Source organism: Mchenga conophoros, linkage group LG20, assembly GCF_057382185.1.
Source record: "Mchenga conophoros isolate Kocher_MC1m ecotype Shallow Benthic linkage group LG20, M_conophoros_male_GT1.1, whole genome shotgun sequence".
In the NCBI taxonomy this organism is placed as follows: domain Eukaryota; kingdom Metazoa; phylum Chordata; class Actinopteri; order Cichliformes; family Cichlidae; genus Mchenga; species Mchenga conophoros.
The window spans coordinates 22,740,297-22,758,688 of NC_140545.1; the positions used below are offsets into that span (position 1 = coordinate 22,740,297).

At 40.3% G+C, this 18,392-nt stretch overlaps 2 protein-coding genes across 7 annotated transcripts in view; one reads left to right on the top strand and one right to left on the bottom strand.

Moving 5' to 3' along the window:
* On the top strand, positions 1 to 5,528 carry LOC146550804 (uncharacterized). Of its 5 annotated transcripts, none has more exons than XM_085260308.1 (8): positions 1 to 180; positions 1,243 to 1,329; positions 1,429 to 1,814; positions 1,910 to 2,066; positions 2,169 to 2,235; positions 2,350 to 2,506; positions 3,396 to 3,537; positions 3,949 to 5,528. In XM_085260308.1, exons 1-8 carry the CDS (start codon positions 118 to 120, stop codon positions 4,069 to 4,071), a joined length of 1,182 nt encoding a protein of 393 aa, XP_085116434.1. In that variant the 5' UTR covers positions 1 to 117; the 3' UTR covers positions 4,072 to 5,528. The 5 variants fall into 5 exon arrangements, with proteins under 5 accessions (XP_085116434.1, XP_085116432.1, XP_085116436.1 ...); XM_085260309.1 differs by lacking the exon at positions 1 to 180 and adding an exon at positions 238 to 927; XM_085260306.1 differs by having other exon boundaries at positions 103 to 180; positions 1,243 to 1,814.
* The window catches only part of col9a3 (collagen, type IX, alpha 3), a 27,670-nt gene continuing 14,178 nt past the window's right edge, over positions 4,901 to 18,392 (bottom strand). For both annotated transcript variants that reach the window (XM_085260305.1, XM_085260303.1), the window contains 29 exons: positions 17,982 to 18,053; positions 17,793 to 17,846; positions 14,663 to 14,698; positions 14,212 to 14,235; positions 13,970 to 14,023; positions 13,152 to 13,205; positions 12,930 to 12,971; positions 12,769 to 12,825; positions 12,206 to 12,259; positions 11,651 to 11,704; positions 11,466 to 11,519; positions 11,326 to 11,379; positions 11,142 to 11,195; positions 11,009 to 11,062; positions 10,871 to 10,924; positions 10,726 to 10,779; positions 10,579 to 10,623; positions 10,436 to 10,489; positions 10,264 to 10,317; positions 9,476 to 9,529; positions 9,322 to 9,393; positions 8,739 to 8,774; positions 8,500 to 8,544; positions 7,952 to 7,984; positions 7,192 to 7,338; positions 7,026 to 7,080; positions 6,723 to 6,905; positions 5,972 to 6,049; positions 4,901 to 5,796 (listed from right to left, as the gene is read on the bottom strand). In XM_085260305.1, the coding sequence (XP_085116431.1) occupies positions 5,612 to 5,796; positions 5,972 to 6,049; positions 6,723 to 6,905; positions 7,026 to 7,080; positions 7,192 to 7,338; positions 7,952 to 7,984; positions 8,500 to 8,544; positions 8,739 to 8,774; positions 9,322 to 9,393; positions 9,476 to 9,529; positions 10,264 to 10,317; positions 10,436 to 10,489; positions 10,579 to 10,623; positions 10,726 to 10,779; positions 10,871 to 10,924; positions 11,009 to 11,062; positions 11,142 to 11,195; positions 11,326 to 11,379; positions 11,466 to 11,519; positions 11,651 to 11,704; positions 12,206 to 12,259; positions 12,769 to 12,825; positions 12,930 to 12,971; positions 13,152 to 13,205; positions 13,970 to 14,023; positions 14,212 to 14,235; positions 14,663 to 14,698; positions 17,793 to 17,846; positions 17,982 to 18,053 (1,866 nt within the window). In that variant the 3' untranslated portion in view covers positions 4,901 to 5,611. The remainder of the gene's footprint in view (positions 5,797 to 5,971; positions 6,050 to 6,722; positions 6,906 to 7,025; positions 7,081 to 7,191; positions 7,339 to 7,951; positions 7,985 to 8,499; positions 8,545 to 8,738; positions 8,775 to 9,321; positions 9,394 to 9,475; positions 9,530 to 10,263; positions 10,318 to 10,435; positions 10,490 to 10,578; positions 10,624 to 10,725; positions 10,780 to 10,870; positions 10,925 to 11,008; positions 11,063 to 11,141; positions 11,196 to 11,325; positions 11,380 to 11,465; positions 11,520 to 11,650; positions 11,705 to 12,205; positions 12,260 to 12,768; positions 12,826 to 12,929; positions 12,972 to 13,151; positions 13,206 to 13,969; positions 14,024 to 14,211; positions 14,236 to 14,662; positions 14,699 to 17,792; positions 17,847 to 17,981; positions 18,054 to 18,392) is intronic.

The window sequence follows — 18,392 nt, forward strand, 5'->3', positions numbered from 1 at the left end:
TGTGGAACAGTTTTTGTTATGTAGAAAAGTACTATGTTGGCCAGTTGTGCTGTTAGGGGTGGTGCTTAAACTTCTTTTTCTTTGTAATATATATTTAATTCATTTTCTCAACGACTTATGGAAGGTAGGGTCATTTGTGTGGGGGAAACCTATCCCAGGTTGCTCAGAGCAGGAGATGAGGTAAATCTGGAAAGTTCACCAGACCATAACAGGTTTAACACATGAGACACAGTCTGTTTTGGACCCCACGAGGTTCAAACTAGATAGTTATTTTATATATCTAAAGACTTTAAGATATTTTTTTATTGTGCTAATTTTTTTTTAGGCGCAAATGCTTTTATTCATTTAAAAAATGACACTCTTTCAGTTTTTATGAATCAAATAATCAAAACAGAAAATCTGGAAACCAATCTATCTATCTATCTATCTATCTATCTATCTATCTATCTATCTATCTATCTATCTATCTATCTATCTATCTATCTATCTATGCGCATGTATAAATGTAGTTGTCTAACCATGAAGTTTCAAGAAGCTGCAATCAATGTATTTACATATTCTGTTTTTTGTATAAAAATGTAACATATTTAACTATTTTTGATCGCCAAAAAGATACTGAATGACAGAAAAGCGTGGAAAAAGTAGGACTATTCCGCCCCCTAACTGATCAATAAAAAAAATAACATTTTCTAATTTGACATAAGTAATTTATGATGACAGCTGTCGGTTTTCTTTAGGACCCCTCGTATATTTTCCGCTTGTTTTTGTGTTTAAAGTTCCGCTTACGAGCTTAAAGAAATGATTGTATACTGAGATAATCGGAGGTTTATCTGTGACGGGGAGAAGGTTAGCGCCGGTAACTGGACACGGTCGTCGTTACAGCCTGAGGCCAAGCATTAATACGTGCTAATCCCCGAACAGAAAGCGGTACAAAGACTTTATTAATTCAGTAATAACAACCTTTTATGCATTTGTATAACTTAAGACTGATTGTTTTAAATGCCCTGGAGTTTCTAATAGTATTACAAGTTTTAAAATGGCGGTACAGCCTGTTGATTTTGCCCAGGTTATGCCAACGTCTCCTTTGCTAATTGTAGCTAAGCTAAAATTCACGACAACGTACCTTCACGACCTAAATTATAATTATACAATTTCTTTAGCTAACATTAAGAGTAACTTTAAGTAACAAAGTATTTAGAGTAAGTGGTCTGTATTATATCTAATATTTTTCCTGATCTGTAGGGAAATATGTCCTTTTCTTCAACCTGTAAAAACATCAATGTGTTACCTTCATCGAGAGAACAGATAAGTGACTCTGCTGGAATGATTGTGAGTCAAGGTGGATGCTTTACCCACGAACATGGGGAGGTATTGGGCAGTGAGCTTGGGCTGATGGAGATGACAGAGGTTGACTGTTCTCACCTTCAGCATCTTCTCCAAGCCCATGTGGAGGCACAGTCAGAGTTTCCAGATGTCAGATGTCACCTCTCTACAGTGATGGTCAAAGAACAGGCCACATCCACAGTGATTTCTCCCTTCAGAAGCGCTCAGGCTATTGATCTATCAACTTCAAATGAAGACCACTGTATAGTAATGCCTGGAGAAAAGACACCAGTGTCTTATGGAGAGGTGCCAGGTTTTGTGCTGGCCAGAATTAGAGCTGAAGAAAGCCCAGCTGAACCTTTTACCAGTGACAAGAAGTCTGTACAGAATCGCACCAGACCAGCTGCTAGAGTTTGCTTAGAGAAAAGATTTAGCGCCATGTGTGCTGAAACCACAAGACAACAAGATATACAGTCTGCAGTTCTCAGCAAGTAAGTTTCAGAGATATGTATATACTATATGTGACTATCATTTTATTAAAGTATAGCATACATGTACTCATTTTGTGTGATATGTCATGTTTCAGTTTTTTGACAATACTTCAGCAGTCTGCAGAGGTTCAAGAGACAGTCACGCATCCTCCAAAGCAGAAGTGGGTGAAAATGGACAGAGCAAATTCTTTTGGGGTGTCTAGTTCATATATAGAGGGTGTTTATGGCCCAGTCACCAACACGTGTGGACAGGTATGCTGGGGGAAAAAAAAACAAATCAATGTGCTTTTAATATTTCTTAATGGTAAAGCAGAGCCCACTGTTTAATCCTTGGTTTTTCTGATTTAATTTCAGGTTATGATCCCCAAGAGCGTTTTAAATTTTCACCCAGCAGAAGAGCTGCCTTTGGTTAATCTAGAAAGTAATAATTAGTATTCTAATATTTCTTCATAAGCCATAACTGTGTTGTTGGCTACAATTATGGACTGAAAGGCTGTGTCTAACTTGGTCTCACATGCTTGGGTTTTTTCCACAGAGGATGCGGTGATACCTGCTGCGGTGATACCCAAAGCTGCTAAAGCCGGCCCAGACTCTGCTGGAGAGCCACAGAGCAGCAGGAGGAAAATTGCTAGATCTAGTATGTTGCTCAGCCAGCGCCGGGAGAGACACAACAGTAAGGAGAGGGAGCGCAGGTGAGCAGCCGAAGGTTACACATGGAAGCGTCCCTGCATCCAGTGTGCAACAAGATAAACATTTGCATTTCAGGAATATCCTGGGATGCTTAAAGTGTGTTAAGTGTGCTTGCTTTCAAGGTCAGAGATTTAAAAGGCGTTGCATTTAGGCACAAAAAGAAAACTATTTACAAATTTTAAACATTTTGTCCTCTATTTCGGGTGGAACAGTGGTGCACTGGTTAGCGGTGGCTGTAGTTGAATATGTGTGGTTGTCTGTCTCTGTTTTAGCAGGTCATCTATTAATTGGAAGGTCGGTGGTTCAATCCATGGCTTGTGCAGTCTGCATGCCAAAGTATCACCGGGCAAGATACCGAACCCCATATTGTACTCTGATGCATCCTTCAGTAATAGAAAGTGCTTGCGTGAATGGGCGAATGTTGTATAAAGCGCTTTGAGTGCTTGAGTAGAGTAGAAAAGTGCTAAATAAGAACCAGTCCTTTTACCAAAAGTGCATTCATAGTTTCTTCTCAGAGCCTCGCACTCACAGTGTGGTGATGGCATGATTTAAGTGAACTCAGTCCTCGTTTGAATATATTCAGATAAGTAGTGCAACAGCAACGCATCAGAACTGAACATCTTTTGGGTTGTGATCATTAGTTTTAGCTGCTTTATGTGGAAACTTGATTTATTTTGATTTAAAATAAGAGTGTCACTGAGGACTGAAAAGAAACCTGATTCCTATGCAAATGCTAAATCAGTTTAAAACCGATACACTCAGAAGTTAAATGGTTCATGATTTGAAACTGCTGACGAGTTACCAAAGAATTCTTAGTGACTGATGACTGATTATTAAATATACAGGACTGCATCGCTCAAAATCATCTGCATTGTCTGCGCTGTCGTACAGGAAGAGGATTCGTTTGTGCTGTGATGAACTGAACACGTTGGTGCCGTTCTGTGACTCGGAGACGGACAAAGTCACCACCCTGCAGTGGACCACAGCTTTCCTGAGATACATTACTAAAACGTATGGAGACACTTTTAAAGAGGTGGGCATGTGTAGAAAAGTGATTGATGAAAAGTGTCCTCTAACTGAATTATCTGAGACTAGAAAGCTGTGGCTGGAAGATAAGAGTTAATTACATTTCCCCTTGCTGCCTGTCTAATTAGTGAAGGAAACTTTGTGACTTTTGTTATTTAGAGTTCAAACTAAAGTCTTCACATTTTTACAGTTTAAAATCAAATAAACTTTATTGTTTTAACTGAGAGAAATCATCTGCTGCAGTTAGATTATGCTGAAAAAAAATGTACAACGCAGCAAATAAAATCACGCCATACTTACAACATGCACTACCGCCACCAGAAGGGCGATCTAGACAGCTACAGAGTTGCAGGAAGATAAAACATCTCTGGTACTATGTGTCATGAACCACTTCAACCTCCAATTCTTCTGTTTGCAGGAGTTCCAGAAAGTCTTCGCTCATGAGAGAGAACGCTTTGGTAAGTCCAGCTCAGGTCAGGACCCAGTGCACCACAGGATGGATGAGACACTGAGCAGCATTTCCCTGGCAGCAGAGCAGTGACCTCTCCTCATTGTTTTCTTCTATATGTCAGCCACTAAACTAAATTCAACTGTCAGAGTAGCTCAGGCTTGCCCAGTGAGGTGTGGGTGTGGGGTTAAGATGAAGTATTGTTGACATGGTAAAATATATCCTTTCGATCTCACTGCAACGATCTAGAAACTGGAAGGATTAGTTCAGGTAGTGTGAGGGCCGAGTTTAACACATCAACCTTTTGGAAAGGAAGGGCTTTCCACACACAGATGGCGCTGTTTCTCTTCGAAAAGCACAGGCGGCGCTCTAGTTGGCAGATGCCGTCCCTTCAACTATTTTATTTTGATAATATGTGCAGTATTTATACCCTGTATTCAAAATTGCACTTTAATGTCTTGTTTTCTGTTGGTTTTTATTCATTCAGAATGTTTTCTACTGAGTGCCTGCCAACATCTGTTCTGTATTTGGATATTTAAGCAGTTTGGTATCAAAGTAAGTGTTACTTCCTAGTTAGTTAATGGACTTTTTTGATTTCAGTGTTTACAGCAGAGTATTCTGAAAAGCAGACTGTTCATTTGATATGTAGAGAAGAGTAATGTTTTACTGAAAAGTGGCTTTATTTGTTCTTTCTTACAACATGTCGCTGTAGCATCTTACTGTACATACAACAGTCACCCACAAATAATAAATAGTATTTAAAGTCATGTATATTTAATAGTTACAGCACCGGTAGTACATAGTGGATGTGGTCATTGCAGATTGGGGAAAAAAAATAAAATACTTTGTTCCTAATATTCTTAAACTGTATTTTACAATGTGTGATTTATGCTTTCAGGAGTTTATTTTGCTTTTGATTCTGAAGTCTGAAGAATCAAATTCACATGTCATAAAAAAAACAATAACAGAAAACAAGCTGTAAAAAAAAAAAGAAGACTCAAATCTTTTTTTGTCTTGCATTAATCTACACAATGTCTGGGAACCTGGATTTTTGTTTTTTATTCCTTTTACAGTACATACACAGCTCCTCCACAGAGGCTTTTATGCTTCTTGCACTTATTTCCATGTTGAGGTAACATCTGTGATTTACATAATGGGCCATGATAAATGCACATTCACATCAGAGACAGTCACCATTTTTTTTAGTGTTATCTGCAGAAGGATGTTAATCAAAGTGTTTGGGGCGTTGAAGCAACATGTACAAAGTTTTTATACACAAAGGACTCATCATTCACTTTCCAGGTGTTTGTAAGTCAAGTCTTGTCATGTGATAGTACTTGGATCAATGCAGTTGTTCTCTTGCACTTCTCCTTACCTCTCTCCATTTCATATCATAAAGTTGTTTGTTTGTTTTTTTGTCTCTCAGTTGCGCTGATGTTCATGTCACTCGCTGGATGTTCCTCTATTTTGTCAGAAATATCACACCGTCTGATGTTACTCTTCCCAACTTGTGATGCATGTATTTAAATAAAGAGGACTTTTTTTTTGTGGCCACTCTCTTCTTTCATTCCTTTTATCCTCACTTATAACTCTCACCTCGGAGTGGATGGTGTCAGGGTGCAGGAACTTATGCTTAATTGTTTTTGGGGTTAGAGGATTTCCCAGCAGGTGATGTTCCCTGACAAGCTGATGTGTCACAGATTCCAGGAGGTCCTTGGTGCCCAGTCCTGCCTACTCTGCCTGGCTCTCCGGGCTCACCTGGATCTCCTGGAGAGCCATCGCGCCCATCTTTAACAATTCCAGGTACCCCTGGAAGACCTGTGGGAATGTGCTGTAGTTAGAAGTTGCAGGAGTGATAGAAGACTTATACACTTATGTCTGTTTGACAAGTCAAAGTCTGAGATGAGTGGATGTTTAGAACAGTAGTTCAAATGTAGGTATAAAAAAGAAAATGACTGGTTCAGATGGAAGTTCTCCGTATGAGAGCACATACCTTGGTATCCTTGGTCTCCGGGAGGCCCATCAATGGCTTTACCAATGAATCCCTTATCACCTGCCTCACCAACATTACCTGTTGTGAAAGCAGAAAATTTCAATCGGTGGTGGAAACAAAGTGCATTTACATAGGTGTTGTGCTAAAGTACAGTTTACATGTTTCCTTTTTATACCAGTTTAAACTTTACAGTGAATTCAAACCTTTGTGTCTTGCTGCCTCTTATAAAAATCCCAGTGGGGCTTTTTGTCATGACTAATTAGCTTTTCCACCAAATATGGCTCTCTCTTAACCCCAAAAACTCGGGATGGTTTTATGGAAGTAACTGCTCGAGGCTTAGCTAGATCAAATGATCCAATATTTTAGTAAGGAAAAGCAAACAAAAGTAAGAAAACAGAATTCATATTTGGGTAGCAAGAAAGTTTTTTTAGCCCAATAATCATCTCACAATCTTTTGCTGGTAATCAGCAGCCTTAAATATCTCATGTATTGTTTCTACACTGAAGTAATGAATGATTAAATCTCTTTCCAGCTAAAATGAATATTTTTATTTTTGAATAGTTAAGTTGTTATGTTGCTAATATATCTTTTAATACAACGTGTTTACTGGTACTTGTGTACTATTGCTATTTGAGTGAAGGATCTGAGTATGTCTTCTATCATTGATGTTAACCATCTGATTATGCAACCGTAAGGCTAAACAGCAGTGAAATTATTTTTGTGCTCCTGTGACATGTTTTATTTTTCATACCTCTGGGACCTGGATCTCCAAGTTCTCCTGGCAGGCCTCGGTACCCTGGTGGACCTCGGGCACCTGGATGCCCAATAGAGCCTGCAACTCCTGGCTTTCCTGGCGGCCCTGGAGGGCCGGGGCGGCCCACCATTCCAGGTGCCAGGGGTCTTCGCAGGTTGGCAGCCAGTTGTGCAACCTGATCTACATGTTGGAGAAGCACCAAAAGGTAAAAACCCCACATTTAAAAAAATATATACCGGTACATATATATATTTGACAATAGAATGAGTTACACGTGAAGATTGAATTAGGATCTCTCACCATCAATCATTGGGCCACATAGCTCTCTGATGTGTTGCTCACTTGCCAGTTTACCCTGAAACACCAGATTTGAGGCAGTTTATATGAAACCATTTACATCTATATGTTCTAACCAGGTAGTTTTGTGCAGTCAAAAAAGAAAAAGAAAAAAGAACAGCACACTTACAGGTACACCTCTCTTTCCTGGAAGTCCAGGCACACCCTGTTCCCCTTGGAAGCCCATTGGGCCTTCTTTTCCTGGAAGCCCTCTTCCCCCAACCTCTCCTTGTGGACCTGTCACGCCTTTAGGCCCCAGTTCACCTCGCTTCCCTGGCTACAATCAACAACAATTATCTGTTAAATCGCTCATTATGTTTGCAAAAACAAATTGATTTATTCCAAACTGAAGCTGAAAACATCCATAACATTTGATCGCTGACTAAACACCAAATGAGGAGCAAAGTGGGTCTGTTGAAACAACGCGAGGGTGGCATCTTGTTGCTTGATAATTACTCCAACTAGCACAGCAAACAGTAAATGAGACTAAGAGAGGGTGGCTCATCAGTGCTGTCTCTAATTACATAAATTGTGCTGCAGCTTAATGTTACTCGCCTTTCCCTCGTGGCCATAGCAGCAAACAGGCCAATAAAGCTAAAGCAGCAATACCTATCTCTAATTAATCCTATTAAACATGGAATGTGAGGCTGAATCATGTGCAGTGACTCTGATAAGTAGGCAAAAGCTCAGAGCTAGGTGCCAGTTTTAAATGTTTAGTGAGGGAGCAGAAACAGAGGGAGTTTGGAACAAACTTGCTGCTAATTACACCCACACACAACATCTGATAAATGTTTGGTGTTAATAGATGTTAATAGTTTGGTGATAAAAAGCTGATTTCTAAGATGTAAAAGCACAAAACATTGCAAAATGTGACAGGAAATATAGCTCACCTGCCCTTTTTGTCCCACTGGCCCAAAGGGACCCTGGAAATAAGGACATTGTTTTAGATAATTCTGAAAACGTTATATTACAGAACAGTATGCAGCATTCAAACAGTCAAACATTGTTTGGTACAGCATCTTTCATGCAGCTTTGAATAAAAAAAAGAGGGGATAAAGACAATAGATAAGAGCCCAAAGTCATGCTAAAATACAGAGAAATACACTATCAGAATAAGTAGATTTAAATAATTGTTTATAATTATGTACAAATATCCATATTTTCAGTGTTTTCTGATCCATTGGCAGCAAAAACTAAAAGATACCTCCCTAAAACTTTTTGTCCAGCACCATAAAACCCGTGTGAAAGGACCCGTAGAGCCAAATACACTTGTACAAAACAATGAAGTGCGTTAAAGACATGTGCATGTACTTGAGTAGGTGGAATGGTCTTAGCCTCTGTACCAAGAGTACAACTAACTACTGCAAACACAGTAACTGCTCTGTAGGTTACGAACACCGCACAGTGTTAGTATTCAGACAATGACGAAAACACTTACAGGATCTCCGTTCTCTCCTGGTAACCCATCACTTCCTGCAACACCCTGAAATGACAACGTGAGATCTGAACTGCATGTGACATAACTCATAACTGAAGAAAGTCTTTCATCTTATAAGCTTATGAAAAATCGATGTATTTGCAGGACTATACATATAAAATAATCATTTCTTTAGTTTACTTTTCAAAAAGCTGGATGAAAACTATCACAGGACATCAGTGGAGATGTTGGTGACTTACCATGTCTCCTTTAGGTCCAGAAGCCCCGACTGGGCCCTATAGGATTGAAAAAAAGAGAATGAGAGAATAAATAAGAGGCATGCAGAGATATTTATTGAAGGCCGGCTGGCTGGGAAAAGGATGGGGGTGGGGGATGAAAGGAAGCACGGTGGGCTGGTTGAGGGGAACCAGGACTGGTATAAAGGCTGGCTTTGTTCTGTCCTCATGTTCTGAACAGGAGGCCACTTTGTGTCTGTGCTGGGCTGCAGTTTGAGTTTATACCACTAAGACTGAGACAGGATGGTAATACAGTGGGATACAGTGTCCTAACGTGAACACAGCTGGACAGTCACACGTCTCCACTGTGATTGTGTGGAGATACGCGGGGACACACCCACACATGTCCATGTTTGTTTTATACTGGGGTTGTTTTTTTTTTTTTAGCAACAAATAAGTCAGTCACTCCATCACTTTACATTTCTTGCTGTCATATTCTACTTCAGCTGTAAACTGGTCACATTTGCATTTTGGACTACTGGGGTGACAAAATAGACATTTTAAGATGTTACAGGGACATCATTCTCCTGAATAATTAAAAACCCACCCTGTCACCAAATTCTCCACGAATTCCCGTTGGTCCTGGAAGACCCGGATCTCCCAAGTCTCCTTTGACTCCCTGCAGCACATGACACAAAGTCATTAAATTAAGAAATAGTAATAAGAAAAAATGATGATGATAAATCATTTAAAGCAACTACCTGGAAGCCTTTCACTCCCCGAGGCCCAGGGTTGCCCACTGGTCCAATACCTCCCTGTCAGAAAGAGACATAGTCATGTCATTTTTCTAGAAAACATGAAGCACTAAAAAAAAAAAAAAAAAAGCACTGGAAATTAATGATGCTTCCTTCTTTTGATTCGGGTAAGAGAAACTAAACAAATGCAGGAGGTCGTTATGTGAGGCAGGATTTATTATGCAGTGCGTTGTGTGATAGTAGGGGTGTTAATTCCGTTGCGAGTTTTATCTTTCTTTCCTTGCCGCAGGCTCTGATGTGAAAAACAAAGATCTCTCTGTTTATAAATTCTTCCCTCATGAATACCTGCTCTCCCTGTAGGTATCGCTCCATTACTCCACCTTAGTAAGTCACTGAATCAGAGAAAAATACTCCTAGCACTCTTCGAGATTATCATTCACATGGAAGGCCAGTGGTTCATTTAATTCCAATTTAGTACCATGTTGTAGACTGCTCCTCGTTTTAGCCTTTTACTTTGGGCTCTGTTAATCCCATCTCTTTTTCAGCCATTGTGCTTTAAAAACTGCCTACTGGTCATTAAAGAAGCAAACTTTAAAGTATTGGAAACTCCTAAGCCTAAATTCTATAAATGGGTTATAATCAAAAGATGTGCAGCAGGAATTTTAATAATGTGGCAGAGCTTATATTGAGGCTTTTTCTGATTTTTTTTTTAAAATAGCAATGCTAGAATTTCAGCAATGCACCAACAGGTAGTGCACGATTTCACTTAATATACAGCGTGATCATTAACTTACCGCCACTCCTCTTGGACCTGCTATCCCCCTCTCTCCTGGGATGCCAATCTCACCCTGAAGAGAAGTGAAAGAAATTGCAAGACAAGTCAGAAAAGTTTAGAGAGCTCACCTGCTGGGTCAAGTGACACATTTATTAGACTGTAACTCCCTAAAAGCACCATCAGATACATACAGGAATCCCTGGCTCTCCAGAGGGTCCCATCTCCCCGGGCTTTCCTGGATCACCCTGGTGTAAAGGAACGAGAACATAACAGTTTTCCTCCATGTTTCTAATCATAGTTTTAAAGTTAGAATAGATTTTGTGGTGATACTCACAGCTTCTCCTTTAGATCCTGTTGTACCAGCCTTTCCTGGCAGACCCTAGAACCCCCCAAAAATGACATGAATGTACATCATAAAGCACAGAAAGTGAAGGTGATTCTCATGGCAGTGATGAAAGTGGTGATTATTAATAACACTTACAGGAAGGCCATTTGGTCCTTTCTCTCCAACTACCCCGTGGCGTCCAGGATCGCCCTGTCAGCAGACAGACGTCATAGTTGGTGTAAAATCTCTTTAATTAAGCAGTTAAAGCAAAAGATTTAAAAAAAAAAAAAAAGCATCTTACCTTCTCACCATCCAACCCTGGGGTTCCGTCTTTGCCATCTCTGCCAGGAATTCCCTGTTGAATCCATCAGATATGACTCGCATTGTTCTGACAGGTTATATAAATATAGAATCTTAAATTCTGTATATTTGCACTTACAGGCTCTCCTTTGGGCCCTGGTCCACCAGAAGCTCCTTTGGGACCAATTTTACCCTGTTAAAAGACACATTGAGACTTGATATTTACATCTTATGTATACGCTCAAATCACAGATCAAAATTCTTTTACATACTATTTCTCCTTTGGGTCCTTTGAATCCCTGTGGTCCTTTTTCTCCGCCACCACCCTGGAAACATCAGATTAAACACACACACAGCTATTCATTGATGGGATCTGCCATTTATTTAAGCTGTGAACTACTAACCAGGACTAATAAACTCTTTCTATTTTTGTGATATAAACATTGGGAGACTCACTGTCTTTCCAATAATGCCAGGGATGCCAGGCTTGCCTCTGAAACCAGGGAAGCCCTGGGGACAAACAGAGAACGAGGTCAAAAGAAACACCCTGACACAAATCTACATCTACTGAGTGAAAACAGGTAAAAGCTGCTTACTCTGTCGCCTACAGGTCCCATTGGGCCTTGTAAACCTCTTAGACCACGTGGACCCTGAAACACAGCATTTGAACATTTTGAAAGCACAACAAAAGACAACAACAACCTATTATCATCAAATAATTCTTCAGAAAATCCTTTTCGTAGTGCATTAAATCAGCAAAACTTATGTGGGCAAATCTCACCTGCAGACCCACAGTGCCAGGAAGACCTGGTGGACCCGGTGGTCCAGCATCACCCTACAGACAAAACAGGGCAAAATGTAAACATTAAATCACAGAAAGATGTTGATTCTCTTTTCAGCCATCCATCCATCTTCATCCGCTTTATCCGAGGCCGGGTCGCGGGGGCAGCAGCCTAAGCAGAGAGGCCCAGACCTCCCTCTCCCCAGCCACCTCCTCCAGCTTATCCGGGGGAACACCAAGGCGTTCCCAGGCCACCTGAGAGATATAATCTCTCCAGCGTGTCCTGGGTCTGCCCCGGGGCCTCCTCCCGGTGGGGTATGCCCGGAACACCTCACCCAGGAGGCATCCTTGTCAGATGCCCGAACCACCTCAGCTGGCTCCTTTCGATGTGGAGCAGCAGCGGCTCTACTCTGAGCCCCTCCCGGATGGCCGAACTTCTCACCCCATCTCTAAGGGAGAGGCCAGCCACCCTTCGGAGGAAGCTCATTTCCGCCGTAATATAAAATAATAATAACAGAAACAGGAAAAAATCTTCAAGCCATATATCTAACTCACTTTCTCTCCATCTTTTCCAGGTTCTCCCTTGTCTCCTTTATGCCCAGTGTGACCCTAAATGAACACAAACACACACAGAAGTGAATGCCGTCATAGGCCGAGTGCTTATATTTACACACTGGGAGATTTCAGCAACATTTTGGGTTTACTGTGATCTAGATCTAATAAACTGTATGACAATAACACCTCTGCTTCTTCTTTTCACCACACAGCTTCCTCTGTGCAGTTGTGATGGACTACGGATCATTTAAGCAATGCTCCCACAATTCAGCTCATTTTAAATTTAATTTTAATGGAATGCCAAACATTTAGTTTTGTGCATTTTAACTCCATACATTGTTTTTTTCATGAGCAATGCCATGCTACATTGCTGTTGGTAGGTTAGTAGATATAGGCTGTAGCAGCAGATGCATTCTGAGAAGGTCATCTTACATTTCTGAAACACTTTTGTTAGTGCTACTTAAATTGCTTTTTATAGTATGACTCTTTCCTGTCGGCCACCTTTGGTCTAGCATCGTGCTTAAAAAACAACACAAAACAAAACCCCCCAAAACTCTGTTTACCTTGAATCCCGGCATTCCCGGAGGACCAGGCGGGCCAGGGGGACAGATTGCAGGACACTGCAGAGTACAGAGACAAAAAACTGAGACCTCTACAGCCAGTGCATGTAGAGAGCACATCTTCATTTTTCTGCAATCACACCGTTTTCACAAGAAACACTTACCAGAAGGTCTCCATTGAGATCATGAAGTGTACCGGGAAGACCCTGAAAGATTGAATAATGACAACACACACAAGTGAGAAATACGGCGACATTTACTTTAAACGTGACTTTGCTGCATTCTTTGTTTTTTAGTGCTTTTCCTGATATCCACTGGGTGACTGGGAAAATATGACAATGTGGCTACTGTACCAACACCAGATATACAATGATAACTGCACTTACTGGGAGTCCATCTGGGCCAGTAGGTCCCGGTAGTCCTGGAAGACCCTCAGGACCCTGAGAAACACACAGAGGAGCATCAGGGGAAGCAGAAGCACCTTCAGCATCTCAGGATAAAAGACGTGATTATTTAATTTGGAAGGTTGTGATGGAACTAGATTAAAATCAGGAATTTTCTTTGTACTATACTCAAAAAAAAGTGATTTTCTTGTTTTCATTTCACACTGTTGTTTGAGCTTAACTGTACAGAGTGAAGTAAACTTGAAACCTCTAGAGCAATCAGAATAATTTAATTTAAAAAGGAAACGTCTTGCTAGACTTTTTTTGTAGAAAACCCATATCAAACACTATTTATGATTATTCAGTGAACAACCGATGACCCGTTGCTATAGTAATTCTGAGAGTAGCCTGAACATTGCACTGACGTCTAACAGGCCTGTGGGGTCTTTGGAAACCTACTGAGCTTTTACAAATGAGCTGAGTTCAGCCTAAATAAAGTGTGACCCAGTAGAAACACTGACGATGTGTCCTTCTCGGTCAGTGGTTATTCTTATCCTCCTGCTACAGTATACAGAAATTTAGGGCAATGTTGTCGTGGTTGATTTGAAGCTGAGATCACAGGATCTGTTAGCTTTACTGTAGCTTATTGTTTCTGCTGCAGAGGCTCGTGTATACATTTTCTGCGATTATCTTTTCACATTAAAAATCAAGCGGAACATAAGAGTTTCCTGTAGTTACAGAAATGAAACAGACTACCTCATTCTTATTTGAATGAAGAAATCACTTAATGATGACAGGAGATCTTAATTAGAGACACTCACCACTGGGCCCTGGGGTCCGGGTCCGCCTGGCAACCCGTTGGTGCCGGGAAGTCCCTAGAAACAAAAGAGACTGGGTGTTCGCATGCCACCAGAGTACATATGCCGCACACTGTCTGAACTACATCAAAGAATAACGAGCATCTAATCGCAGAATGCAAATAAGCAAAAATGAATAAATAAAAAAAGGACACCACAGGTGTACTCCCCCAGAACAACATAAAAAGACAGTGCTGTGTACTCACTGAAGCTCCTGGTCTCCCTCTGCCCTACGGAAGACACAGGAAGGCAAATTAAGTCACAAACACCTGGGAAATGATTAGATTCACACACTGAAACAATATCCACCATGAGAATATTTCTCATGGATTGTTGCTTTGAGGCTAGTGTGCGCTTATGTATATGACATCTGAGTAATCCTAAGACAAAATGTGACACTGAGTGTCACATTTTGTCGCGAGTCAGGCAAGAGCTGATCATAAACCTGACTTAACAGGAGCACAAGTACAGAAAGGTATTCTCTCAGCATGAAATAATAAAGTCGGAAAAAAGCAACTGCTGTAGGTTTAATAATTACTGTGGGTAAAAGTATTTTAGGGAAATATTCTGTGTAACAGTAGCTTCAGTCATGCGCTTACTTATAAGAGAAGAGGAAAATAAAGGCTTGTTAGGTTTTACACATGTGGGGTTACTTACAGGAGGTCCAGGTGGCCCAGGAGGACCTGCTTCACCCTGTAGATACACAAAATCACAATCAGCCTCTCAGGCATAATCACACCTAGCAGAAACTTTTAAGGCCCATTCTATTCAATTCAGTTCAGTTTATTTATATAGCGCCAACTCATAAAAACACTCACCCCAAGGCACTTTATATTGTAAAGTAGAGACGCTACAATAAATGCTCACATATAGACATAACAGAAATTCCGATTTTTTTCCTTTTTATATATATACTTTAGCTTTAAAGTAGCCTGTCTGCAACAGTTTGTGTTTTATGTGTTAATAAAGTCTGCTATTCCAGCAGGATGAACAGTACTGGTGATAAACATCAACTTATTCTAAATGAAAAAAATAGTTTCAAACAGTACAACGTCTATCTCGACGCAAGCTTCCATAGTTTTGGCAATACATTTCAGCCTAGTGTTAGGTCAGGAAGAGCCAGCCCACAGTTCTGGTAGATCACCTGATCTTAACAACAGAGCTACATCAGCTGAACACTCATCTGATGCCACTTTATGCATCCAGTTGGTTAATATCATGCAGTGCTGAATTTGTCTTGGTCTGTCTGCCGTTTTTGTGCATTTGCAAGCCACTTTGCAACCCGTGCCCACCCAAACACCTGCTGTCATGCTGTATCAGATCTGTGATCTGCTACTATTTATGGCATATAAATGAAAAATAAAGGTTGGAGGACTTGGATGGGTTGGGGATGGAGCAAATCATTTCACTGCTCATGCAAGGGGCCTAAATTCAACTTGGTTTAAGTTAGGCATTAAGAATTACTACCTTGGATTTAGAAAAAGGTTATTGTCTGGGTTCAAATTCAATGGCTGTGATCTCTTTTAAAGGTTTGATTTCTTGTTTGCAATGATGGTTCCTTCCTGCTTTCTCTGGACAAAATATGTGCCTCTGACACAACAATTACAATACAATACAAACAATTACAACAATGCAATACTCTTTTCTGGCATCGTTGTATTTTTACTCAGTTGTATACAGCATTTGTATTCTATTTTTATTCTATTGTATATTTTATTTTATTCTACTGTATATAGTATTTTATTTTATTCTATTCTGTACAGTTGTGGACTGTATTTATTCTTATTGTATTCTAATTTTTGCTTCATAACTTTTGCACTGTCCACTTCCTGCTGTGACAAAACAAATTTCCCACATGTGGGACTAATAAAGGTTATCTTATCTTATCTTATTATCTCTAAATATGTCACTCAAAAATTTGTGCTCACATGACAAAATATTAGAATTAATGTCCATGAACATGAACATAGAAAAAATATGAGATTCTTGCACTGAATTGGAGGCGTACACTGAGCAACGTTATGTACCTGAAAAAATGAGATCAGCTAACTACCTGAATATGTGGAACGACCTGGTTTTTCCATCAATGGATTTTTTGTTCCCTGATGGCAGAGGCATGTTCCAAGATGCCAGTGCCAGGATTCTTCTGGCTCAAACTGTGAAAGTGTGGTTCACGAGGCATTAGACATCATTTTCACTCGTGGATTGTCCACCACAGATTCCAGATCTCAACCCCAGAGACAATCTGTGGGATGCACTGCAGAAGACTTTAGCAGATGGACTCTCCCATCATCAGTACTGGAAGATGTCGGCAAAAAAAACGTGTGAATCGTGTGAAATATGTGAGCTAAAGGGCTTTTTTGGGCTGAGCTGTAAAGACTGCTTTTTTGTGAGCATCTCGTGTGTCGTTATGACACTTTTTCACACGTGCATGGGAGGACGGGGAGGTCTCAGAACAAAAGCATATCGTCAAATATTTAGTATTGCACATTACAAATAAAATATTATTTGAACTCATGTGTAATATTTATACAATGATGCCCTCCCAACTAAACAAACAAACAAACAAACAAACAAACAAACAAACAAACAAAAGAAAGAAAGAGCAATAGAAAGATAAAAACAGATAATCTCATTGGCTGGGCCTAAGTTTGGTTTTCTAGCCAAGATTTAGGCTAGCTGTGGAGGACACAGTGATAAGATGCTTTTTCAATAATTATTTTTCAAGTTATTGGACTAAATGATCAAACTGTGGTCTGCTGAGGTGCCCCGTCTTCTTTTCTTTTAGTTCTCCTTTGTTTACTTCCTCCCAGCTGTATTTGTGGTGCCTCAGAGGACGATTGGCAAAATGACTCCAAACAAACAGATGTAACACAGCAATGTTACACTAATTCGCTCCATTCCTCAGCGTGTAATAGGACATACTGTCACACAAATCATAAACAAATGGTTGTGATGTTGCTGTGTATACACTCACACAGATTTTACTTTGTCTGATTCAGTTAGTTGTACTTTGACTCTGTCAAAGACTTTAGCACTTTAATCCTGTTTGTCTTTGCATGACTCTTCAGTACTATGAGCCAGCAGTAACAGTGTAGTCGTCTGAGTAATCAGTGACATGGGTTGACACAAGCTTCCTCATTAAGTTGGCTAATTAGTGGAATTGCTAAGGGGCTTGGAGAGTGAGAGCATTATCTGTCTAGTTGGTCACTTTGAAGCCATTTTATAGTGGCCACACGGTCTTTATCATATCATATGTTATATTCATATATTCACAATGGTAAAGAAAAGCCTTCCTGTTTCATTTTAAGATGCAGCAGCAGTTGATGTCATAGGTGCTGTAATTCTGTCTTCTCTTGTGCCTCTGATAGGATAATACCAGTTTACCCTCGGCATTGGAGCAAGAGTTCATTATCTCCCATGGTTTCACAGATTGGTGGGAAACTGTGTGCATTCCTAGCCGGATTATGGAAGCAGTAGAAATAAATCCGATTCTGATCCCTCATTAAAAATATTCCCACTAGGAGGCTGAGCCAGCTTGACAAATCCAGGCTGACAGAGAAAGCACAGACCTTGTCCCTGTTAGGCCTCTTAAGCATCTTCATGCAACAGAATCAACATGCAGAGTTTGCATGCATACGTTCCTACATGTGTCTTGCAAGTGGCTGACTTCAGCTAAATTATGAAGGCCAGTGTGAAGTAGATAGGAGGTCTTTAAACCCAGCTAGTGCATCTTTAAATTTATTCGCAGTGTCCCAGAAAGCTCATAAAACTGAGAAAAACTTACTGGTTCTCCTGGGGGTCCATCCCTGCCAAGAGGACCATCGGGACCTGTCAAACCCTGGAGAGGAAGTGCAATGATGTTTTAAACAGTAACTGGTCATTTTATAGCATCTCTATGTTTGTGTACAGATAAAAACAGAGCTGGTGTCCTGTTAGTTTAAGGACTGGCTGTGTTTGCTTATCAGACACTTACATCGACACCTGGAAGTCCCGGCAGTCCTTGTTGTCCTGGTCCCCCTGGTTTTCCTGCTTTCCCTTTGGGACCCTACAAAAGCAGAGTGAGTAATTTACATCCCAGATAAACAACTGATTTCTTCTTCTTGTGTCACAAAATCATCATCAAACTAAAATAAAGGTAAACACGTTAAAGGGAAAACCTAAAAGAAAGACTGTAAAGTAACACATTTCTGATTTCAGGTTATTTAAGGCACCAAGGTGATGTTTTCTTTTGACTGAAGGCAGGTTAGTCTGATTACTTATGAAGCAGTAGGAAAGACTCCTAATAATGTTACGCTTAATTTATTTGTTTTGCACATCTAGTTAATTGTTAGTGAGTTGCATATTCACTATTTAAATTTAAATGGCAGCCTTTCTTTGCTCCATA